The sequence below is a fragment of the Lipophrys pholis genome (genome assembly GCF_963383615.2).
Source record: "Lipophrys pholis genome assembly, chromosome: 6".
Taxonomy (NCBI): Eukaryota; Metazoa; Chordata; class Actinopteri; order Blenniiformes; family Blenniidae; genus Lipophrys; species Lipophrys pholis.
This window is the reverse complement of record NC_137629.1, coordinates 6,031,943-6,058,409: the sequence shown is the minus strand read 5'-3', so window position 1 is coordinate 6,058,409 and position 26,467 is coordinate 6,031,943. Positions and strand designations below refer to the sequence as shown.

Sequence of the window (26,467 nt, the reverse complement as noted above, 5' to 3'; positions counted from 1 at the left end):
TCAGAAATCCGTTTATATAACAAAGTGGTTATTATTTATTATCATATTCCATTACATAGTTTATGGAAGGACAGTGTGCATAACCATTTTTCTTTTTTTTATGTTTCTAATGATACAAATAAACTTAAAATGTTACAAATATAAATGTTTCTTAAGACAATAAAACATACTGGATGACAACAAAAGAAGGTAGGCAGGGATATGGCAGCTTACACGATGGGTTTGTCAACAGTTTGTTGATTCAGCCGCGATTGGCCGGCGCAAATCAATAGCAAGCGCTAACAAAGTGGGAGAGAACTAGATATGTGGCAGCTGGGAACTATTTACTAAAACAAAATACTTTGCAAATAGTTCACTCTGTTAGTGGCAATGTTGTATTTATGAATCCTAAATCTCTCTCTGCCTGAGCAGAATAGTCTTGTGAGGTAAAGTGCACAGTTAGGGGGGTACGAGCATCACTGTGAACTTTACTTTGAACAGGAGCCAGCAGCAACGGAGGAAGTCTCTCATACCCCTGCCTCCTCGTTCCTACAATCACCATCAGCATCGCCAGTCCAGGTTTGTTAGTTACAAGCAGAAAATATGACAGGAGGATGATGAGCTATTTATTTATATATTTTTTAAAACACTAACATGATGGACAACTTCAGGTTCCTCCAACCTGGAAACTCTCACTACTTTTCTCTACAAAACTCACGTAGTTCAGATTATCCTAAAACATGGAATGGGAGAGAAATACGACAATCACGTACAGGGATGAGGAGGAATGTTGTCATTGTAGAAGTTTCAGTTAAAATTCATGTTATTTTTTCTGGTTTCAGCCCGCTCAAATCCTACAGCTGATTCATTTGGGGCTTTTCAGCTTCATGTCACATGGTTTCAACGTCAAAGTGGCTGTTTTTAGGGAGAATGGTGAACTTCCACAATGGCGACGTTACAAAAGTTTATCATCAATGACTCCAAATAAACTCCATCCTCCAAAAGATGGAGGAGCTTTTTTAGATAAGAAATACCACATCACTATCACATCAAGTTTCCTACTTTGAATGACAGCAGTTCTTAAGTGGAACCATGTTTATCAAACAATGGCTGGAACTAAACTTTTTAAAAAGTTTTTTTTTTTCTTTTAATCTTTTTACAATCCTTTTTGTAGCTTCACTGAAAAATCGGAGAACTGGGAAAACAAACAACCCCCAAAAAAAGTTGGCACCCATGAAAGAAAACTGCAATTGTTTTAATTAATAAAAAAAAAAATAACAATAATCAGTCACATTATTTAAAGAAACACACTTTTCCTGGGGAAAACACACCAAATAGCCCAGCAGGTACTGGTGTTGAAACTAAAATAATGATAATGATAATAATAATAAATGTGGTTGTTGAGTGTTTGCAACAGTTCTGGTGCGGCAGCAGCAATTAGAAAGAGGAAATCACTGCCTCAGACGGCACATCTCTATCTCTGCTGTGTACCACACACCCTTAAAACTCCTATCAGTGCAGAATCCCTTATGCAGAAAAACTCATTCTCTATGCTTCCTCTGTGCGACTGCTCCAACCTCACACTCAGAGAATTATTGTCTTTCTAAATATGCCGACTTTTCAGAACATTGTGGGTGCACCTTGAGCCGAGATGATGTGTAAAATTGCATTTTTAGAAGCATGCAGGCTGGGAGAGGAGGCCTCATGAAACAGACTCATCACAAGCAGCACTGGCAGATTGTTTAAATGAAAAATCTCCATCTATTCAGCCCAGGAGTCAAGCACACTGAATCCTATTTTGCCTGGGTTCCTGTTCCGATTACTGAGCTGGCATGGTGCACTTGCAATACACCCAGTCCAAACACAGACGCGCATACACACAAAGCCCGAAGCAGAGTTATGGTGTTAGTAAAGTAACTTGTGTTACGGTAGAAGGGTCACTTATGCCATTAGCACCGGGGAATCACAGAGCGTCGGGAGACTCGCTCGCTAAGACAAGCATCATCATGTCTGCTGTGCCCCTTGGTGGAGTTTTCTGGGCATGCCAAGTCTCCATGTGGATTCAGTGGCTGTTTTTAGTGGCGTCTGCTTACAGTTTAGGGGAAGAGAGGGGACAGAGCCGCCCTGAGCGTGAATACATGAATAAATAGTTCACGTGAAACCGCAGCGACGGTGGAGGAATGAAGCCACCAGAAAACATCAAGCATCAGTTCATTTATGTCCAGGTAGAAGTTCTCAACAGGAAACCTTGTCTTTTTTAATCAGTTTGTTGTCTTAAACCCTTTAGTCTTTGAGCCATGATTCCTCCAAGAGATTATGAATGGGTCTTTTTATCTTTAAAGAGCTTTACATTTATAAATAAAAGAAAATCTGGAGTTGACAACATAAATTACACTTGTTAATATCTCAGTTTTAACCACTTCAAATAATCGCTCTGTATTGATTCAATTATATTAATTAAAGACTTATAAAGTAGTGAAACATGTCCCTTTGTTGAGTTTCTGATTTTCTTACAAAGCCTTTTTTTTTTTTTCAATAAGCATTTAAGAACCCAAAGGCGAGAATAAAAAAAATCTATTGAAAATCTGCTGTGGGAATTCACAATGGAGCAAAATCCTAACCACTGGTCTCCAGGCAGATTAATAACCCAGTGTCTTTTATTAGTCTGTACATTTTAAAAAAAGCCACACACAGATTAAAATAGATTATAAAGAGAAGTGTAGGACTACCTTTGGATAAGCAAACGTCGTCCAGTGAAAAGCTGTGTGACCGCAGCAGAGGTCAGAGAGTTCCTGCAGGCTGTTATATGCATTTAAAAATGTGTCAGTCTCTCATGTTAACAGCGAAAGCGACCTTGGGACAGAGATCAGCGCCCTGAGGGTTCGGGTAGATATTACACAACTAAAAATAAAATGCATCTTGTCAAAAAGGGAGATTACAGTTGGGAGATCAGTGAGTCACATGCTCTGACATATTGGCGCAGACAGGGGCCGGCTCTCATGGCTTTGTGGGATACGTGATGACATGATTCATGGGGGGGGGCTTCTCTTTAGGTTCTGTGCTGAGAATCGTCTTGATGTTTGTCTGAAGGAGGGATTGACGGAAACCGCAAAAAGAAACGACAACTCCCTCGTATGGTTGGGAGTCGGGCGACTTGTCGTCGGCAGGTTGAAGGACAGACGAACGAGTGAACGAAACACTCCGCTTGTCTTTTCAGTCAGAATGTTTTCAATACGCTGTGATGCTTTCTGTCAAAATTGTTTGTGGAATGTGATTATAAAATGATTAAAGCAGAAGGCTTGGACTTGTAAAAATTAAAATGGATTTTCAAACAATGAAATTTTTCATTTCAAACTTGTTTTTTTTGTTGTTTTTTTTCCAATCAAACTCGGGAGGGAGGACACAAACATTTAAAGTGATGATAAATTATTGAATAAGTATGTAAGATGAACAGGATGAATTTTTTTTTTTAAAGGTGGGTTCTTCACTTCTCTGCAGCTTCTTTTTGAGTACTAGGTGCTGTGTGTGTGTGTGTGTGTGTGTGTGTGTGTGTGTGTGTGTGTGTGTGTGTGTGTGTGTGTGTGTGTGTGTGTGTGTGTGTGTGTGTGTGTGTGTGTGTGTGTGTCCTTTGACTGTGTGTGACCACGGTGACAAGTGGTCGCTCCCTCCTTCAGATGTCCTCCTGGTCTCCTTGCAGGCCTCTTTGGCACTTATCTAGCGTCCTGTGGTAGGCGCGGCTGATCATCGAGCTTGATGATTTGCGTTGTGGCGTGAACGAGACCTTTCCAGGACTGCGCGCCGGTTGTCTGTTGAGGAGGGGGAGAGGAAAGAAAATAAATAAATAAAGGAAGAAACAACAAAGAATCAGACACACAGTGTGGAGACTGCGAAAGAACAAGGCCGAAAAAAAAAGTGTTGTTACATTGATCCATACAGGCGCAGGAGCTCAACTAAATGAAAGACTGTATAGGGAGACTAAAGGAGACGGAGGAAAGAAACAGAGGGGAGAGGGAAAAACAACATGAAGCAAATCCAGGCTGATTGAGAGCAGAGCAGCAGGGGAGGATGGAGAAACAGAAGAAGATGCTGGAGTGGAGGTGCTTGTGTCTAGTGTCATAGTAACTCCATTCAGCTCCTGATCCAGGCCTCCACTCAAGAGGCTCTCCACCGTTCTCACATCAGATGCAGCATATGCACAGAAGAAAAGGTAAATGCACACATGCAGGGGCACAAACAAACTGCTCGAAACACAACACTGGCTGATGAGTAATGTAACCGATACAGAATAATGCATAGGCTGTTGCATTAGCCTTGGTGGACTACTACTAATATCCCCTTGGAAAACCTTAAGATTTGATGACTATGATCTTGATAAGAAGGGCCAACCCAACGATGGCCAGTCTCCTCTGTCCTTAAATGATGTGTTGGACATGAGAGATGAAAAAATGGATTTGTAAGTTGTTTTTAGGGTTTTTTTTTTAGCAGTGAACTTAAACGCTTTAAATCAATGCTGTCAAACACATTTTAGTTCAGGGTCCACATACAGCCCAATTTCATTTTGAGTGGGCCAGACAGGTAAAATAGTACCATAATAACCTTTAAACTTAAACTTTTTCTTTGTCGTGGCACAGAGTATTCTTGTTGGAAATGTCTATAGTTTCACAATTATTACCAAAAATCACTACAATGTCAACATAATCCAATTTTAATGAAACCTTCTGGTGCAAAATACAACAAAATGTCCAAAAAGCTTTTCCTATAACTGCTGCATTGTGCATGGTTTACAATCCCACCCTGATAGCATGGCTTTGCTAGTTTGCATTTGTCATGTCAGCATCACTGATATCTCAGTTCGGGTCTCAGTGTAGTCCTCTACACGACTCTTCGGGAATGTGTTACAAAATAGAAAATGTTTGCAATGTTTTACCATTTGCTTGGTGGTTTGGCGGTCGGGATTGGAGCATCTTGTGGGACAGTTTTGGCTCATGGGCCTTATGTTTGACACCCTGGTTTTAAATCGTCACTCATGATCATTTGTCTTGTGGTTCAGCACTTCATCTGCAAACTGGCTGTATGGTTTCAATAAGATAGTTAGGTAGATGCAAACCTTTTAGGAGCCTGACGCCATCTTAATGCAGCGCAATGATCAGCTGAGCAGTTTCAAGGAACAGAATATATTTCAAAGCAACAGTCTTCGTGGCTGATGACGCAGAAGTAATCAAGCAGAGCTGGGTGATACATTAAATTTCCATTCTGAAATGAAAAGCTCCCTTTCCGTGTTAAAGGTTCCAAATCAAATCAGAATTCTCAACGTAGTCCAACACAATAAAGTGATACTCGAAGCTTAATATTGTTTATGATCGGCTGCCTCTTTTGTTAAAAGCCTTCTACTGTGAACCAGCAGGGTGCTTTCATTGTTAAGATAACAATAGCAGGAAATTATGGCTTGTTTGCAAAGATAGTTGAGCCTCAAGGTAAGGATAAATGCATCAGCTGTTGTACAGCTATAGACACTTTGAATAAACCAGCATGATCCCGAAGATCCTGGGAGCTTTTGGCACAGTTTTGGCGAGGCCAAAGGAAAATTTCACATGGACCATCAACAGAATTAATACTACATTTAAATGTCAAATAGCTATCGAGTGGCAGACAATCTTTCTCTCTACACTTCATCCTTCAAGTGCTTTCTTGCCAGTTCAGAGTCATGCAAACAATAAAGACTATCCCATCGAACCACTTCTGCCCAGAACTGCCCATGGCGGTTGGCCCAGGCAGTCAGGTGGCAGGCGGGGCTGGACAGAACCAGGAAGCATGGTCATGGAGATGACTGCAGGCACACCCACACAGGACTTCCTGGTATTTCCAAGCGTGCCGCCGCCAGCGTGCCCATTATTCAGCGCCAGCTGTAGGGTGCCAGGCGTCTCAGGCGTCTCAGGCTGGGTGTTGTTTAATGGCACACACTCCATCCATCATGTCAGGTAATGAGCTGAGAGTGACTATGATGGCTGGGAACCCATACACAAACATGTGCACACATAAGATAGTCGCAGACTCACACATTCACAGTGGAGAACGGAGAGCGCTCCTTCAGATTGGACACAAAGCATCATGCAGATGGTGCACAGGAGGAGAGAGGGAGTAAGAGGGAAGGCAGGAACAGAAGGACCAAAAGGAAGACAGATCGAGGTTGTTTAAGAAGAATCGATAAAGGTTCTGTAGTCTCTGCTTCTTTCATTTTAACATATGTTCATATACGGTAGGCGATCGTTAGAGCTAACATGTTCTGGCAGCGTGTCCCAACACATCATGACTACTTATCCAAGCATTCATTTCTCTGTCCACAGGTCGTGTTTCACTCTGCGAGCACGACTCACACAACCTCCAGTCCTTTTCAAAAACAAGCACAGTGCACATCACATGCTGAGAGAAATGGGGGCAGTTTAAAAGGAAAATAAATAGATAAAAGCAGCTCATCCACAGTCAGTCCCTGCCAATCATTTGCAAGCCCAATTGCTGTAACCTGATTTCTGCAGAAGCAGTGGCCTTTAACCCTCGGTTTATAAGAGGAGCATGAAAAAGAGGGCAGGGAGAGTACAAGCACTGTCTGTAATGGGCAGTCGTCTTGAGATACGTTTAGTACTATAACTAGGATGGAAAAATAGATGGAGAAAAGGATCAAAGGAGACCATACACAAACAGGAGCGTATGTGAACAAGGAGTTAAGTTAGGAAAAAAACATGAAACTAGAACAGTCAACAAACAGATCAATCAAAATCACAGCAGCAGTGGACTTGAATACAGGCTGCACAACACATAATCACAACATCATGAGTGACATACATGATACTCACTGTCAAACACCATCTTTAGTGAGTATAAAGAAGCCTGAATGCTTTGATTTGAGTTTTTCCTGTACAGAAAGTCACACCTGCTCACACACAGGACGTCAATCCAACCAATACTTAACCTGGGTGTTGATATAAAGCACGTGTACGATGATACTAATATGAGAACTGTGCACTTAACAAGTACAAACTGTTATTGGCTTTGTTATTTGAAGAGGCAGGCCTTTTGTATGCTGTGTAAACTGAAAACAATGGAGACTAGCAGTGTGACCACTTGTTGAAGCCCTACAGGAACACTGCCATATAGCAGGCAGCTTTTTTTGTGGAATAACAAATGAAAAGTGCCCTTTTGGGAGTATTTGTGTCTCACCTTACTGCCTGAATATATTGGAAAGCTTTCGCCGAAGACTTTGCAAGGAGGCAGAAAAACTTCCAGCAAAATGCATCTCCCATCAGAGGAACCTTGAATGGAGAGCTATTGGCTTCTCATAAAGACTTTTCTGTTCCTGTCTTCAGGTGCATAAAAGCCCATCTTTTCCCACCCCGCATCAATCTATCACAACAATTGAACAAACAGCCGGCATTTCTACTGGGAGAGAAACATTACTACTTGCCTCCACTGAATTGGAAGCTTCTAGCACGCACACATACACGTGTACAGACGGAGAAACAAAAGTGAGACTGGGGAAAAAGAGAAATGATCCACACAAAAGGAACACTCCACGTTTTTGTTTCTTTTTTCTTTTTGTGGGGGGTGGGGGGTGGGGTTAATGATTGAGACTCTTTCTACTTGCATTGGTTTTGATGGCTTCTTTACCTGCTTTTCCCAAAGGCGACATCTTTCCGAGTTACAGTAGAAGTGACACAGAGCAGCACGAGAGCGGGAGAAGAAATTGACAAAAGAAGAGCAGGTATTCCATGTTACAGCGGGGAGATGTCGGCATACCAGAACTTAATTAAATGCTGGCTGGCAGTGTTTCACAAAATGTTACTAAATGCACCGAGGATTTCGGTTAGGGTGGGCAGATGGAAGGGGAAGTCACCGACACACACGCACAAATGCAGACTATCTCTTTCTCTGTTACACACAGAGAAATACATTGTTTCCTAAGTGGTAAAGCGTTTCATGGAGAAATGGCTCAGTACATTGCTTTGAAGAAATCTCACACACACACACACGCACGCACGCACACACACACACATACACACACACACATACACACACAGCTCCTCTGTTTCCAACACACAGAAGCAAATCCTTGCGTGCATATCATGATGATCCCTGCCACAAGGGAGAGACTCTGAATAAGACAAGGGTAATAGGAGGAGGAGAGGACGCCAAGATTACTAAACAGCTAAAGCCGAGGCCTTAAGCCGATGCAGTCGACTCCAACCTGATTCTGACTGTTTGCAGGGCCTCCTGTGAGATGTCATTTTTATGTTGTGATATATGTTAGGAAAGTCCTTGAGAGATTACACATCATAATGACTTGTATGTTACTGTCATCTCTGACTAATTGCAAGGAATTACATCATGATAGGATGTTATGACGTGCAAAAAACAAAAAAAAAAAGGTTGTCAGTCATTTATCAAGTACTTTCAGCATGGGACACTTTACCTCTCAGTGGGCAGTATTAGGAGGAAGTCTTCGAGAGAGGTTATGTTTTGCTGGTTAAATATCAATGCAGTCGCATTTGACTTTGGTGCAATGTTTAAACATGGCCCTTGTATTCATCAAGGTCACAATAACAAGGTCAAGACGCATGGAAATAGCTTCAGAAGGCAACCAGGATGCATTGCAAGGCAGCTTTTGTTGGATATCTTTCTAAATGTGGCATTGGCTGTCTATTGGAATGACTGACTGAGCAATGACATGATGTGTCTCACATGCCTTTGTTTGAGCCTAAACTGTGAAGAGAGGAGCGACACTGTCTCCGCAATTCATAGTTTGATGAGTAAAAACATAATGGAGGTGATTAAATCTCTGCACGCTGCACATCAACATGTTATGTTTGCGTCTCCATCGACTGGAAAAGCATTTTGCAGCACAAGAAGCAGGAACTGCTGCAACCTCCTATCACCCCTTTTCATCTCCCCCACCTCACTGCACCCTCCTCCCCCGTCCTCCCCCTCAACAAGCCTCCAAGCTACAGAGTAATGGAACTCCCTACACAGAAACCAGATAGGGCGTATAAATGGGATGCAGAGGGAGAGAAGCTATTTCTTCCCGCTGAAAGTTATGGGCCGGGTATCGCAAAACTACAGTCGTGGCAAACACAGCCCCTCGTTCAGTGGTAAGAGTAATCACCCCAAACAAGGAGCTGCGGAGGAAAACATAGTACGACTGAGGAAAAGGTGAGAACAATTGAGGGGAGGTGAAGGAAAAAAAATGGAGGTGGGTCAGAGAAAGAAAGTGTCAGAGAGCTGTTTTATTTATGTTTCGCTACAAGTCATTCACAGATTCAGTCCGAGCTGCTGAAATACACAAATACTAATTCACACTAGAAGATTATTCAATGGAAAACTCTTGATTTTTCATTGTGTTGAATTTTTTTTTGTCATATAGAACAATATCTATTTTTTCCCACAAAAACCTCAGTGATTTGAAGTGGTAAGCCTCGGAATTGTCTTTTCTACTCTTACAGTTGCAATAAAAAAGAAGTCTTCAACGTAGACTGAAGTCAGCAAAGGTCAAAGTGCCTCTGGTAACCACTGAAAACAAATTGTGAGGTGTTGTTGAGTTTCTCAAAGCACTGAAAGTGGAAAAAAAGAAAGAAGTAAAAAACAACACAAAAAAAGCCTTTGCTTGCATTTAAAAATACATTTGGTGGCTTTTAATTTTACAATTGACATTTAAATCAAATTTTCATCCATTTCAATTCGCAGTAAAATGATAAAACCCTGGTGTTGTCATCAATGTGAGTGCCTCTTCATTTCAATCATAGGTAGAGTGTGCTAAAATCTCTACGATTGTAACGTTGATGGATGGAACCAGTTTCCATATCATTTATCACTAATGTGCATTCATTTATGAAATTCTTCTAATTTGTATTTATTAATTTTCTCAAAACTTTTCCTTCAAAAAATAAACATGTTGAGTGGATGACGGCACGTGTGTGTCCTTACAGTCAAAACACAGCACGTTATTACTGACTCTCCTCAAATTAAACAATACTGTCATGCCTAAATGTGCTTAGAGTCAAACTTGAGTGTGAAGAACCTCAAAACCAGAGATATTTCGAAGGGGAGCCTCACATAAACGTGAGGGGCTGTACGAATGTCAGGGGATCTGAGAGTGAGGGGGCTGCAATCCGGTGCTCGATGTGTTTTGGTGTGTTTTCTCAGCATGCCATAGCAGGCAGAGGCGATCACAATGGCATGACAGAGGGAAATGCCTGAGACAGGCCTGGATAAACACGCTGAGGCAAGATACTGAAATTCTCCCACTTTCTGTTTCTCCCTGCCTTCTACTCACGTACACACACACACACACACACACACACACACACACACACACACACACACACACACACACACACACGCACGCACGCACGCACGCACGCACGCACGCACGCACGCACGCACGCACGCACGCACGCACGCACGCACGCACGTACACACACACACACACACACACACACACACACACACACACACACACACACACACACACACACACACACACACACACACACACACACGCATAAGTGCACACAGTTGTTCTCTCAGTTTCGCATTTTCAATTTCCTTCTCTTGCGCCGTCCTGCTTTTCTCTTTTTAATCCCCCTCCTATTACAGAATTTACCTCCGATGTTTTCCACAAAGAGCGAACCACTCGTCCCCGGAAGCAGAAGAAACAGTCCAAACTTCAATTTGAAGAGGACTCTACATCTCACAGAGTTCAGATTTGGCTTGCAAATATATACAAGTGCACGTTGGTGCTCGACAGTTTGTATACAGTTTTCAGAGGAAAAGTGAGTTTAACTGACAGCCTGTTGAGATAAACGGTAAGGAGGAGAGCTTGGCAGAGAGCAGGGCGGTCATAACACATGCAATTGATTTTGACAGCACTGTGATGTGGTCAATCTTTCCATTCCTCTATCACCACTCTATCTGCACTGTGATGTGCATGCGTGGCAGTACTGACTGGTGACCGACCCAGATAGTGAAAAGAGCCTTTATTTCCCTCGGTGGCCTCTCAAAGTTATGCCTACCTGGTCTCCACAAAAAGGCCAGACTTCGTCTGAGCTGTGTACCTTTAAGGCTCAGAGTCTGGCCCTAAAGTAACGCCTTTATAGTCAGATATGCTTTGATTGTTTATACTTACATATACTATATGAATGCTGACATAAACACTAGAAAATACTATGTCTTGCAGAGTATATTTGTGTTGAAACTTTTCTATGGTTTCTTGATGTGCAAGGATATCCTTTATCATTTATTGTCCTTCAATTGGCTACATGAACTCCTAAAGATTATCTCTTTGTTTATAAATAGTGGCAATAAATTATATTCTGCTTCTGATTTCAATTAGATGCAAGGTCATGTATAGTTTCACCACTGCGATATGACAGCTTGTGCAAGTTTGTATATGAATATTTTAAGAGAAATTCAAACTGCTACTTTTCTGACTATGGTGAATGTTTGACACGTCTCTGTCTGCGACAAAACAGCAAGAGAGACAAACAAAAGGTTTTTGTGCACGTAAAACCTGTATGTGCTGCATGCAGTTACGGTTCTGCGTGACAATGTGTGTGGTAATCTCAAAACAAATCCATGGCTGTGCTTGAAGGTTGACTAACATTTGTTAGTTTCTGATCGAAAAACAACAAGCCTGACAAACTTGGGGTGGCATGGATTCCTCATCGGGCCCCTCAGATTCACAAATTTCCCTAAAATATCTCGGCTGGACTTGATTCCTCAGTCACGGAACAATGCCTCTCGGCATTCTGGGATGCAGCAGGGGCGCACACAGCCCAAATGAACAGTTATATGAAAACACTTTTGCGATCGATCAGTGCCTCAGGCAACTCTCCCATTCATGATTGTCCTCTCAGCAGTCAAGTTTCAGGAGGCAGGCTTCAATGCAAGAATAACCATGAAAGAAAACAAATATCCAGGAGAGCAAAACTGTGACACCGCTAAGTGCTGCACACCTGCTTGCAACAGTTTGAATTTATCTTAAACTTTGACATTACCTCTTTACTTTGGCGAGGATGTGTACCACCTTGTAGGTACAGGGAGAGAAGGGCTTTAGAATGAATTTACACCACACACTTGAAAACAATTTCATATTTAGTGATTCTATCTTTTTTTCTTTTGTAATGAATCAATAATTTCCTTAAAAGTCTTGTTTTTTTTAGAGCGGAATCTCATTTAAAAAATAACCCAAGTCTAATAATGTCGTTAACAGAATATTTGCATATCATCACTGACTAATTACTTGACTCCTTGTTGTAGGTCTAATTAAGTCCTTAATTTACTCGAGTAGACTTTCTGCATGAGGGGCCCCTCGCAGTGTCAAAATATGCACACTGGACCGAAGGCTCTGATTTGGTGCTTCACCAGCAGTCCAAGAATATGGCCACAAGGCATGCAGGAGCCATGGAGAGCACAGATGGGGCCTGTAGCAGAGGCCTGGGTTTCGTAGGCGGGAGCCAGGAGACAGAGTAATCCATCAGGCCAAGGCACTCTGGGGCCCAGGGGGTCCAGTCAGTGATCCTATAAGACTGATTGGGCCTCTGTGGGAGGCCAAACCCCCCGACTGCACGGACATCAGTGCCTGGCTTGCTCCACTGAGGCTTGATCTGAGTTGGCCGGAGCCGAGGCAGTGACCTGCTTCCATTTGGATTCTGCACAGGCAACTATGTAGATCAAAGATAACAGTCTACTCTGAACATGCTGGATACACTCAGTGGGAAGAGACTTTCTAAACTTCAATATATCACATCTCAACTAAAACAAAATTCACAGACAACAATGAAGATACGTTAGTGATCCCCCATGAACAATTAATGCCACCTCTTCAAATATTATATTTAATGCTTTGAATCTGACACAACTGTTTGATTACAATTATGTGATACTGTATGTGATACACTATGAAACTTCAGATGAAGTGATAAGAATGTAATTACTTTATCCGACGGCCTTCTGAGCAGACGAGGTCAGAGCCAGCGTCAGCCAGACGAGCAGCTGGAACCGGCGGCAGCCAAGGCGAGCCGCATGATTGACAGGTGAATGAGTAGACAGAGAGATAGTTAGACAAATGGAAGCTAAGATATAGTTTGACAGACAGATGGGAGCGTAAATGGATGGTTTGGCAGCATGATAAGGTAAATAGGCTGATGGATCACAAAACAAATGTGGGAGGAGGAAGGAAGAAAATAAAAGAGAGGAGAAGAAAAGAACACCCGCCTGCAGACAACAAAAGATAGGAAGCCAGATAGGCTGATAAACACAGATGGATTGTGTTGATACACACGGAGGTGGAGCAAGATCAATAGATTGTTTTATTCTATTTGCCTGGCAAACTGGAGATTTGATGTGGCTGGTATCAAGGCGATCTGTTTCTGACGACACCAGGCATGACTGCTACAGATGGCGAGATAGTGACACATCTCAATCTTTGGCTGGCCTCGCTGCGGTCGATCTTAGCTGCACTGCTAACACCACCTCCAGTAGAGCCATCGCTTCCCTCACCTAGAATTCCAGGTGAAACTCTGTCCCAAAAGGAGATTTGATGTTAGCACAGCAAAAAGAAGCAAACGGCTACGTAGGGGTAGTTTTTGGAGCATACCACGACTTTGTGTCTCAAAATGGAGAGAGGAGAGAATTCCTTCCTTCGGCTCGGTTTTGAGCAAAACAAAATGGATGCCCTGACAACCCAACGCCTCATTACTGCTGCTTACGTTTATCATGTCAAAATGGAAGACAAGGGTATGCGAAGTTTAGAGGCAAGGGCTCTCCTAGTTAGAAAGGTGGCTTCTTTCTGTGGCTGCTTGAGGGACATGGGGGTGCACGGCAACAGCATTGATGAGTGTTGCAGGGCTTATAATAGACAGGAAAGGCCTAGAAAGCATGCCCTTTAGAGGTGCAGCATCTCTCACTGCCTGACAGCTTACAGGGTCTAGGCTTCACAATGACACCTTCACAGTGCGCTCAAGATGACACACAAACACATACTCACAGGTGCATAATTCTCACATAAAGTCTCAGAAACACAAATAAGTTTGGCAGCATGCAGGCGCACACAGGCACGCACGCACACAAATCCATTTTCGATCTTGAGATAATACCTGACAAGTGGAATCTCAGCATCATGCTGACAGTATTAATGCTCATAAAACAAGCCAGGCTATAAAAACATCCTGCACTCACTCCAAGAAGGGGCTTATGGAAACAAACATCTGTTTGTGCCATGTTAAGGAAGCAGTACAACTCCCTTGCAGTAAACAAAAAAACCAAAACAAATCTAGCTAAAGCTCTATCTCTAGGAATAGTGGTGAATGTTTGTCAAAAGCTCATAGAAGGTGAACAAAATAACCACTTTTTTTGCCCAAGATGGAGTAGTTAGTGCCTAATCACACAAGAAAACTCAACGCAGAGCATCTTCAGCCGGTAAAACTGTGCAGCAATGAAAGAATTATCTGCTAGATTAATGGATTCATGAACAGATGTACAAAATAAATTAAGTCCTGCATGTTTTAGGTTCAGGCTCAGATTTTTTATTTGTCATTTAAGTTGTACTGAGTACAAGAAAATGAAATAGTGTACTCCTTGGTTAAAAACAGTGTAAAAACGGAATAAATATACAAAAGAGTACAGGCAGATAAGAATAAATTATAAATAAAATAGTGTACTCGTGCCCCGGCTAGCTCAGTTGGGAGAGCATGAGACTCACAATCTCAAGGTAGAGGGTTCATGTCCAACGCCGAGCGCCACCTTCCCGTGGGCTCACCACCAGCAGGAAGGTTCTTAATCGGTGCAATGTGATCTGGGTGGCAGTGCTCAGACTGACACCCCCGCGACCCGAAAATGGAAAAGCGGGAGACAATGGATGGATGGATAGTGTACTCGTCAGTTAAGACCAGTATAAAATCAGGACATAAAAGACAGAAAAATAGTGCAGGTAGTCAGAAATAAATTTGACAGTCATTTCACATGATATAGAGCAAAGTGCAGTCAAGGTGCAGACAGTTCTTAGTAGTCATTTTCATTGTTCATTCAGTGCTCTCATTGCCTGGGGAAAGAAACTGTGTAGGAACCTGGTGGTCCCGCACCGGATGCTCCGGTATCTTTTTCCGGAGGGAAGCAGGGAAAACAGTCCATGAGTAGGGTGGTGAGTGTCCCTGATGATTGCTGCTGCCCTGCTGATGCAGCGTCTCTTATAAGTGTCCAGCAGCGGTGGGAGTCGGGCACCTATAATCTTGCTGGCTGTTTTTACCACCCTGTTCAGCTGCCGCTTTTCTTTGGATTTGTTAAATGTTGTAATCCCACCAGTGCTGCAATAAAGCCCACTGCTCCCAGTGTGTGCAGTTTGTATAGTTAACTATGAACAGGATGAGTCAAAAGCAGAACAATTATTTTCCGAAGAGAATTATTTAACAATAAGTTACATGAAGTTGGAATGAGTGCAGACTTTCATGATGACACATTTCATTATATTCAGATTTGTTGGACTATGAGGACACAAAAAAGATGCATAACTCTGTCTCTCTCCAGAACCAGGAGTGACCTCTTCTGTTATCCTTACAATAGATATATTCATTTATCATTTTTTGTTAGATACTATTAGATTTAAGATGGCAACAAGTTCTATCTGCTAGAGCCTTTTTCTATTGTATTGTAAAAGAACAAACTCTGAACATGTACATATCGTACAGAATATTAATGTATTGTTTCTGCTTTGAAATCTTTCTTTCATGCATACAAACTTGATTCCTGCCTAACTGTCTCTGCTGATTTGTTAAAGGTACTTATACTCGTCACTCTACAGTTACAAGTCTGACTTATTCCAAAAGAAAGTCAAATAAAATCTGCAACTGGTGAGCCAGCTACTAAATTTTCCAGTAACAATCTGAGCCGCAATCCAATCTCAGGATTCTCTAGGACTCCTCACCACTGATGCCTCACCCAAGTTAATAAAACATGGTGTTGCATGTTATTTATTTATTAATCTCCTTTTTTGATGTGTCCCAGTGCACAGTGAGAGTAGTGCTGAAGATCACAGAAGGCTTTGCAAGTGAGCAGCCTTGCTCTTTCCTCCTTGTGATCGCCATCAGACCCATTTGGCCAAGTGAAGATGCTCCCGTCTGTTCGCGTGGGGAGGAGCGCAGGGGTGGGTGTGCTTCCAGAAGGACTTTTCACTTTCTTTTTTAATATAAATCATTCATACTGAGAGATGCTCCCTCATGTACACAAAACACCACAACTCTTCCAGTGATGGGCTACACTTTGCTACCTTCATGTTTTTGCTTGTGCATCGCCTGTGTCGCTGTCAACGAGGGTTCCTGTGTGCAAGACTTAAAATAGAGGTGATAGACCCAGAACATACAGCCTTAGTGGCTAAAGAACCAGCAGTCACATGCTCTCTTTGAAGTTTGAAGTGAAGAGATCTTATCTTTTGTAAGTTTTCAAAGCCGACTGTACTTAACTAAAAAACAACTTAAATGTCACATTTTCTCACTTTATTTTTGATTTACTGTCAATAAACTCATATTTAGTCTGAAAATTGTGATTACTGCTTACAGTGTATACACATTTCTAAATACGTTTGCAGATTTGTTTTTGTTAAGCAATCCTATATGAAGGTTAGTTTCTCAATGTGTCCTAACTACATCAGGCAGTTTCTATTAGAGGACGACAGTGTGCTTACTTGAAAGAAGCAGGTAGATGTGTGTGCGTGTGTGAATATACATTATGTGATAATGTATATGTGTGCTAGCACCAAACGACACCGCTGCAGGTTGAGTACAGACACCCAAAGACCAGACATCTCAAGCGACAATGGATTCTGTGTGGATGAAAAATTTATCTGTCCCCTTCACTTATTCATCAAGGAGGAAGATTTTTCTGCAGGGATGCCCTCCAGAGATGTGGCGCTCACATGCCAGGCGGCCTGCTGCCACTTTACCCACAAGGTTTTCAATAAAACAAGCAAACAACACAATTCCAACACCTATAAATAAGTGATCGTTCTTGAATAAAGTGCTGTACACAGAGCCCCTCACTGAGGCCACTCATCACACTTTAATGGGGCCCTGTACCGGCCAAAGTTATTTCTCTCCTCTCTCCCTCGCTCCATCTTCCTGCCTTTCTCCATCTTTGAGCAGAGTGAAGGAACAAAGTCAGTGGAGGAGGCTGAAACAGGAGCAGCAGAGGTGCATTCAGATCATCATCATGCCTTCACCTGGCTCCACACTGGTTAAGATACAGCGCTATGTCCTTCATGATTTATGAGGCTATCAACATGCACTATCCTCCCCCTGCTCCCTCCTTCTTTCTTTCTCATCTCTTTTATGCACACACAGAAAGCACAAACACTTGCGCCAGCACACACAAACTCCTCGAGTTACTTTCTTAGTTATTCTTCCCTTGCTGGAGACAGGTTGTTCACAGCAGTTTGAACATTCAGAGTGGTGGCTCGCCAGATGCTTGGGCGTCTGTCAACGTGGCGCTATTGTTAGCTAGTTTTTGATGAGATTTACATGGCAGGAAAGCCATCAAATAAGATATACTACTGAGAATATGAGAAGGGATCACACCTAATCCGCACACCTGCGTCTTGGCAGCACTAAGTCTCCTTTCCATCCAGACCAACACACACAAGAGCAGATACATGCAGCCGCCCACCCACACAATCAAAACTGCAAACTTACACAGCAGCTTGAGTCTGATTTAGATGTGAGTTTTCCTGTGGCTCAAAGGCTCACAATTATCAAAAAAACAACAACAACACATGTAGTGTGCCACTCAAAACTGAGAATGCAGGAAAGCTAGAACATGATACTGTATGTTCTCCAAGATTTCTTCTGGTGGCCCTTTTCAGACACACAAGCGCAACAATTTACAAAAATCTCTCGGTTGTCATTTCCATGTGGTGGATAGGACTCGTCAAGCTGTGAGGTTCATGTTAGTAAAATTGCATCTCAAACAAAAAAAGTTGCTTCCAATTTCATTAAAGCACTTCTCAATATATTTTAGCTTCAAAGTTCCATTGTGGATATAAGTGCTCTGAATTAATTTTCAAGATTCACTTCCTAGGGCCTTTAAGTTTCAGGGACTGGCTGGGTGAAGAAAGCCCATTTTACCTTTTTCAGTGTCTGAATAATGTCCGGACATGCACGCACGCACGCACACAAGCACGCACGCACATACATTACAGTGTGCATCAAACCTGCGCTGATTAAAAAGGAACTGGGTCACTAGTGTGCTGACAAGTGGCACTTTCTGCTCTGGCCCTATAAGCCCCTTGGTTACCCAGAATCCCTTGGCATCCATGTCAGAGCCAAGGCCTGCGGCAACACACCTGTGTCCGCACTTCTTCACTGGGATCAATTAGCATTAAAGTTTCAGAGCTGCTCCCCGCAGTGTGGACATAGTGTACACTGGAGGGGTACAGCCCGAGAACAGCCACAGGAAGAGACTGACAGAGACGTGAAGAGAGAAATAGATTTGTAAACACGCTGGCTGAAGTCATGACAGACACAATCATTCATACAGTCTTAACCCTATGCATCCAATGCTTGCAGGCTCAGATTCACTGAGCAGTGATGAAATCACTATGAAAGTTTCCACTGCTTAACATTGTGTAAATGAGGCCACAGAAAACCATTCTCATTTCTGACCTGTAAAGTCTCCATAAGACTTATTCTGTCAAACCCACATCACCTCTTTAAGGGTCTGCTATGGCCATGCCTGTATTAAATATAACAGCTGCTTTTACCAATGACTCCTTTATTGCTCTGAACTGACTCTCACACTTAAGCAAGCAGATTCAACTATCTAATTTACTCCCAAAGACTGAAGTATAAAACAGAAGTGTAATTTTCATGTGAGGTGAATAGAGGCTCCTGGAATGACCACTTAGCACTGACGCCATTGTGAGTATCTTTGCTTTCTACTCATTTTTATCAAAAAGTGTGATTGGATTCTAGTGCTGTCTGTCTCTCAAAAGCATTCAAAGCCTCTTAACATCTTTTATCATTCTATGCACACAAAGGACAATGTGGATTTTTTGTAACATTGGCTTTACAACTTCAACCTTTTCTGGCTGATTTTCAAGCCTTGCTAACACAACTGGACTCTAAAAAGGTCAGCTATTTGAAAATGCGGTGCAAATCTTTAAAAATCTTTCCCGCACAAATAATTTTTTTATTTTATTTATTTTCCCTTTTAAAGTTCAGCGTGAGGGTGAAAATATTGTGTATAAGTCTTCATCTTCTCATTTAAGCTGCACAGTCAGCCATGGTGCCTCGTCTTCCCATTCAAATGCAGCTTATTTTGGCTCGTCAGAAGGAAACAGACAGTCAACAAGTAGGTGGCGCCGTTTGTTTTGAAGGGACTGTACAATCCCGGAGCTTTCACCCTTGGGGGCTTTCCCGCTGCCGTGTGTCACTTTACGGGAAGCATGGACGTGTTTGGCTGCGTGTCCCCGTCAATGTGTGTGTTTGTGCCACAGAGGAAAAAGAGCACTGAGGGCAGCTGTACCTGTGCTGCCTCGTGGTTGTCTCTTGACAGTGCCCTTCACATCACAGCATGGGCCTGGACATTGGATCTGACAGAAGTGACCTCCATGCCACATCATCCTCCCAAAGAACACAAACAGACCTGCACCCAACCACCCAACACTGACAGATCTACGCACACACATATGCACCTGATAACTCACTGGAATGTACGGAGATTTAAATCTGTTTGAGAATGATAGCTTAAGCCAGACAAAAAATAATAATAATGACATTAGGACATACATAATAAACCATACATTGCAACACAGTTTTGTGATGATCAACCACAAACGGCACACCATGCTACCCCCTATGGGATGCTCAGCCACCCGGCCCCCTCCCGTCAGACAGCTATCAATAGGGATTCCAGCAGAGTGGCTGCTAGACAGCGTGGGTAAACAAAGAAGGAATGAGAAATAAAAAGCCTGAATCAAAGGCAGAGTGGGGACCGTATTATTTTCTCCGAGGAGGAAATCATTTGCTGGCAATTTGCGACTCATTTTGAAGTGCATTGTGTGGGGTTCTTTTGACACATATGTAGTGATGAGGAGGTGGGATGAGGGTAGCAGGGTTTGGTGGTGAACTTTTACTTGCTCTACTAGTACACCTTCTCATTCAGTGTTGTTTTCTTTATTTTATTGACTATTTACAGTATACATTCCCACTGAAGGCATCAAAACTAGGACCCTGCATGCATTTATGTAGGAAACAAAAAAAAAATTGTGAATTAGCTCAAAACATGAGAAGGTGTGTCCAAACTTCTGGTAGTGTATATAGTTAAAGTGTCAAGAAGTTTGTTCTTTTAAATGCCACTATTTCTAGGGAATTGTTGGCTAATCAGAATTTGTGTTGCGTGTGTCAAACAGAAGGCAGTAATTGATGGGCTTCAATTCCGGAACAATTCAGCGTGATTGATAGGAAGCAGAGGAAGCACTGAGGCTTGCATTTTTCTCCCACTATACGAAAAAAAACTAAACAATATACAGCTCTTGTGTGACTCTTTGGATGAAAATTATTATTATATTTGGCATGTCTTTTCTAAACTCTTCCATCAATACAGGACTAACGTTACCACCCTTCTCAGCTGATAAGCCTTATCTTAATCCTCATAAACACAATGTCCTTACAAGTAAATCCATTTCCCCTGCAATCTTTTCACCAGTGACATATTTACCTGGCCTCCCCTGGGCCTAATTGAAATTAAGTTAGGTGACCTTTGGGGTGCCTATAGGGACCTGCTTGTTCCATGAGCCCCGTACCATATTTCATTTGCTAGAACCTCATAAATCAGCCTGTTGAACTGGGCTGAGATGATGGTCTCGACCTTTCTCATGACATTTCCAAATGGCCACATCCTCCACCTAGGATCATGGCACCATGAAAGGCACCCAACCATGGTATATGAAGATGAGAATGAGCCCACCATGCCATTAAGAAGGGAGAAAATAAGCCACAGACATTAGAAAATTTCACTGATTGTCAAAAGTGGCGCTCTATTTGCAAGGCCACATTGGTTGAGACGACAACACTTTTGACTTGAAGAATACTCAGTCAAACAAATTCATAAAATACTAGGGTTGCTCCGAAAGGTTTTAAATTGATCAAGTACAATGTCTGAATCGTAAATGCCAGGTAGGTTTACCGGTTCTTCATTGTAGCACATTTGAAGGACCTCATTGTGTATCTATTCAAATTGGAACAGCACAAGGACACTTTCCATTCTGTGGTGTTGTGCGTGTACTATGTATAGTCTGCTGAGTGAATCGGTTGTGTGTGTGTGTGTGTGTGTGTGTGTGTGTGTGTGTGTGTGTGTGTGTGTGTGTGTGTGTGTGTGTGTGTGTGTGTGTGTGTGTGTGTGCGTGCGTGCGTACGTGTGTAACTGTGTGTACTGTAGGGAGGGAAGTAAAGGTCCACTTATGACAAGCCTAGCGGGAATTGCAACATCTGGTGGACCGGCTGCTCTGCTGGTTAACATGCTCCTCCTCGGTGGCCCCGGACGACACACACCCTGGTACCACGTGCACACACATGCACAGGTACATCCTGCCGCTGATATGGACCTAAACACAGTCAGTTGCATGTTTATGTACACAAGTGTGACCAAACACCTTTTGCTGTATTGGTTATTCCTGTCGATGACTCTCAGTGTAAAACTGAGTCCCATTCATGTGAAGTAAATAATGATCTATTACGGAAGGTAAAAATAACTGGCCTATCACTAATGCAATGATCCTAAAGAGCAACTATGTCTAATTTGTACCAGATGCTCTTCGGAGCTGAATTAAGCTGGTGTTACTGTTGGTAGAAAATGTCACATTATTGGCAAGGTGAACTCTCTCCACTCCAACCGCTGTTTTTCATGTAGCTTTGTGTGGATTTGTGCCCGCTCACCCCCATATCCACCCTGTAATCGACTAAACACCGAACCGTGCCTTATTTTATCTTTCTAGCTTTGTCACCAAGGCTCACACACGCCTATTTAAAGTCATCACTCAAAACTCCGCTCAGCTCCAGTGAAATGTCATCCGTGCCGCTCTGGATGGAGCTCAGCGTCAATTAACGGTTCCCTCACCTTCGCTAACGAAGTAATGTGAAAGGCGGAGGTCACATTTCCGCAGAGTGTGTGTTCGTGTAACAGGAGACGACAGGAGGAGCGGGTCACTATTCCTTCATGAATGGTTGAGTTACTTAATAGAAGTGGCAGCAGTCTTACTAGAGTGACTGGTCACTGCCCTGAGGGCTGGCATTTGGTGCCCAAGGCAAGATTTTGCACTAATAACTTCGACCTCCCTCCTTCTCTCACTCCCCCTTTCTTTCTCCTGTCCACGCACACACGCACGCCCGCACACTTCTTCCTTCATTGTACTATCTTAAATGTCATAATTCCTACTACAACAAAAGCCAATCCCCAAACTAAATAATGTATCCTAAGTAGTTGTATTTTTTTCACCATTGTGAAAATGACAGTGATAACAGGAGCACGTGAACAAACATACAAACAGGTCTTATCATCGGCTATGCGACTGCCAGTTCTCACTTTCTGGGTGACCCTGCCAGCCTGAGGAACACTCAGCTGGTCTGCTGCCAGGACCTCAGCATCCTTCCTTCACCAATCTCCATAATGGCCGTGCAAATGACGGTAAAGGAGCCAGTACGTCAGAGATCAGTAATTTAGACACTGCTAACACTGTCACCAGTGCAGTCTTTCTATGGTGATGCTTGGCTCCTGACAGCACCCGTTGGTTTCAGCAACAACAACAAAAAAAGATGATTCAAATAAGAGCATTTGCTCACATTTTCACTGTCTTAGAAAGAAAAAAGAACAAAATAATACCACTCTTGATTTATTGTAAATGTTCACTTTCCGAGCTGTTTCTCATGGCTGAGAAAGTCAGTGTATTGATTTTCCTTTTCAGAAAAATAATACTGAAGAAGGGAACATAAATAAAGGCAACAACACTTGAGACTGTTATGTTGAAGAGGATGGAGGGTGGACGGTATCCAGGGAAAAAAGAAATGATTTTTTATTTATTTCTTTAATGTTATTGGTGAATGGTAGCGAATACTTTTACAATAAGCTGCTATTTTTACATGTAGCACTCCTACAATAATGTTCGGTACAATGAAACAGTTGGATACGCATCGATCACACCCAACCCTGTTGAACGACACAAGGGAATACAAAGTCTTAAGACCGCTGGTCTCCTGCAGCTGATCATTGGACAGTCTGGGTACCCGCAACTGACAAATCTAAAAAAAGGCCTTCAAGTGCTTCTCCTATATCATTTCCACCAGAGGTAATCTGTTTTTAGCTACTTTTCTATATTTGTAAAAAAAAAAACCACAATTAAAAAAGACACAGGAAGGCAATTAAGGGTGGTATGAGTTCTGACACTTTGGTAATGAGTTGATGCAAGTCTGACAACGTGACAGTACACGTATTTTAATGGTGCTTGAGACAGCTAAAAGTTAGTCTACACATTTTTACGGAGCAAATGAGCAGAAAGAGGGCAACACCAAAAATTCAGTTTTTAAATTGTTTTGGAAGAACTAAAAAGTTTCTTGTGTTGTGACATCCTTAGGTCTGATATTACAGCAGGCCGCATGGATTTGCAGTGGACAACACTAAAGATCCTTGAGGTAAACAAACTAAAGAACAAGTCGCATCTAAGTGTCTGAATCGCTGTCCAACTTGTTAAACTTGTCTCTAAATTTAAGGTTCTGGTGTTGCCCTCATCAATGGCCAATTCAGCTGAGTCTTTCTGGGCACTAGTACTGATGATGCGATCAGACTGCATTATGTTCTTAGATAAGTGGCAGTGGCGTAGCATTAGTCACAGTAATGACCTCCGCGGTGTCCTGATTGAGGAGAATAATGAAGTTGGTTGAGGGAACTCTATTACGTGTTTTGAAAATCATCACCTCAATGTTGTCCATTACTTTTTTATAAGGCCAAATCTCTAGCTTCCTTTTAAAACAGGGTGGTGTTTGCTTAAATCAAACTCTTCTCTTTTCTTTTCAAACAAAGATGCAGGCATCTTCACTGAATATGAACACAGCAAGGACTGCATCACTGTGCAACTCAGACCCACATCGAGGTACAACCAAGTTGTCTAAGTAGCTGCGCCTAATTTGATTGGGATGCATTTTGACAGAAAATCAACTTTTAATGAAGAGCAGTGTGGTGGGAGAAATTAGCCATTACCCTACAGAGCGGGCATAAAATGTTTATAAATGACAATGATGTTGGCACTGACTGTGAAACAAGTGCAGAGCTTGGGGAGCACAGTGACTGTCAAAGAACAGGGGACAGACTTCACCTCATCTGGGAAGGGAGAGAGAAAAGAAGAGATAGGGAGGAAGAGAGTGCGACAGAGGATAAGAAAGGAGAATAGGAGGAGGAAGGAGGAGGGCGCATGTGAGGGACTGCAGCTATGATGTGCATGAGAACGAGAGACAGTGAACGACAGGGCGAGATAGTTTAAAAGGCACGGCGTCTGTTGGCTGGCAGGGTGGACGGAGGGACTGAGGGAGGTTTGCGACAGCAGATCGTGGCAAGTGCGGCAGAACAAACCGGTGGTGACTCATGGGCTCCATTCACCACTGTGATCAGATCCAGCAGGACAGCCCACCATATGGGATGGCACAACTTATTCATCCAATCACTTGGGCTACATACACAGCCAGAGGAAAGCGGATGGTGTGTGTGTGTGTGTGTGTGTGTGTGTGTGTGTGTGTGTGTGTGTGTGTGTGTGTGTGTGTGTGTGTGTGTGTGTGTGTGTGTGTGTGTGTGTGTAGGAGAACGTGCCTGAAGGGTCCCTGAATATGGTGGTAAATGAAAGTGGAAGTGAGCAGAACTGGGCTGCAACAAGAAATGTAATTTAGCTATAAACTTCAACATTTAAAGAGGCAAGAACTTGTATGAGCTTGTGTTGTGATTTGAATCACAATCCTTTTTCTTGTTACTGAATTATATATCTCTTATATACAACTGTTGTTTTGCCGATCACACCAATGTTGCATGCGACATAAACAACCCAATTTACATGGGGAAATTAGGAGACACTAAAATTAGCTACCGTCTCACTTTCCACTCAAGTTATTTATCAACTTAAGTGTCAGAGTCAAATGCATTCACAAAAATAACAAAATAAATGCCTCTGAATATATAACATTGTGATAATCGCCCCTGTCTGTTCCAGCCTCCGTTAAATGCAGATTAAGGCTAAGCTCTGAGAGGTGAAGGGCCTGGCAAATTGAGCCCCAACACACCAAGCACTGGAATAGAAACAGACATAATCTAACCAAAGCCAGATATTTCTGTGAAGAAAAGAGTGTTTCTTCCCGCTTGGCAAGAGACATCATAAACCCTTTTATAAGGTACCTAAAGTACACTGCGCTTCACAGAAAGCAGAACCAATTTGCTTAACTTCCCAACATGCAGGGACCCGCCGATAAAAGTGTCTGTCCTATGCCATGGTTGGCAAAGATATTGTTATCCACTTTATTCCTTTGCTACCTCGCCAGCTTACATACTTTTTTGCAAGGCAGATAGCAATCGTTGTGGGGTAATTTAGGGATTAGACTGGAGGTGCATTGTAATCACATGCTTTTGTGGCAGCAAGACAGTCATTTAGGATGCAGGACGGCTAAGACTATCCAAGATGTACCTTTTGTCTCTTATCTGAAACAAAAGTGCTTAGAAATCCTCAGGCCAGTGCCCAGACTAGGATTTTCATAGTAACAGCATATATTGTGACTGCATGATGTGAGGAAAATTTATGTGAGGAGAAAAAATGCGCACTTGGTGTATCTTCAAACTGAATGAGAAGCACAATGGGATTTTTTAGTGTAAGAGGCACCATAAAAAGACTTCGTTCTCTTTTTAGGTTTCACTGTTTTATGTTTACAGATGGAAAATACATTACCAACGACGCTTTGAGTATATTGTTATGAGTGCCTCACTCACAAGCTCGATGAACGTGTAGAACATTTTTCTCACCACAAATATTACCTACAGTGATTTCAAGTGGAGCTGAAGCACTGTATTGGTTACTAAAAGACTGAACAAAAGGGCACAGTAATATTGCTGTTGAAAAGCTCAAAAGTGGAAACGTGACAAAAATGTAATAATTCAATACAAAAGTCAAAGGTTGGCATGCGTTAAAGTAAAGACACACATTACACATCCCAAGAGGTTAATCAGAATGCTATCACATTGTCAGTGTCTTATTTGGTGTCATCCCAGATAGACGCTCGTGTTTTTTCTCCACACAGACGCTTCCCATTCAGACGCCTTATTATAATAAGTTAATCATTTGTAAAATTTCAGTGACCTAAGATGAATAGTAATGTATTTTTACACACAGACACATAATTCCTTTGAAAAAGTAACTCATCATTAGTTTCAA

The 26,467-nt window shown here is 42.4% G+C and overlaps 1 protein-coding gene across 3 annotated transcripts in view; it reads right to left on the bottom strand.

Annotated features, from left to right (window-relative positions):
• Window positions 1-3,499: 3,499 nt before the first annotated feature.
• Window positions 3,500-26,467, bottom strand: part of diaph2 (diaphanous-related formin 2) — a 391,029-nt gene continuing 368,061 nt past the window's right edge. For all 3 annotated transcript variants that reach the window (XM_080465403.1, XM_080465404.1, XM_080465405.1), the window contains one exon: window positions 3,500-3,785. In XM_080465403.1, coding sequence (XP_080321529.1) covers window positions 3,721-3,785 — 65 coding nt within the window. In that variant the 3' untranslated portion in view covers window positions 3,500-3,720. The remainder of the gene's footprint in view (window positions 3,786-26,467) is intronic.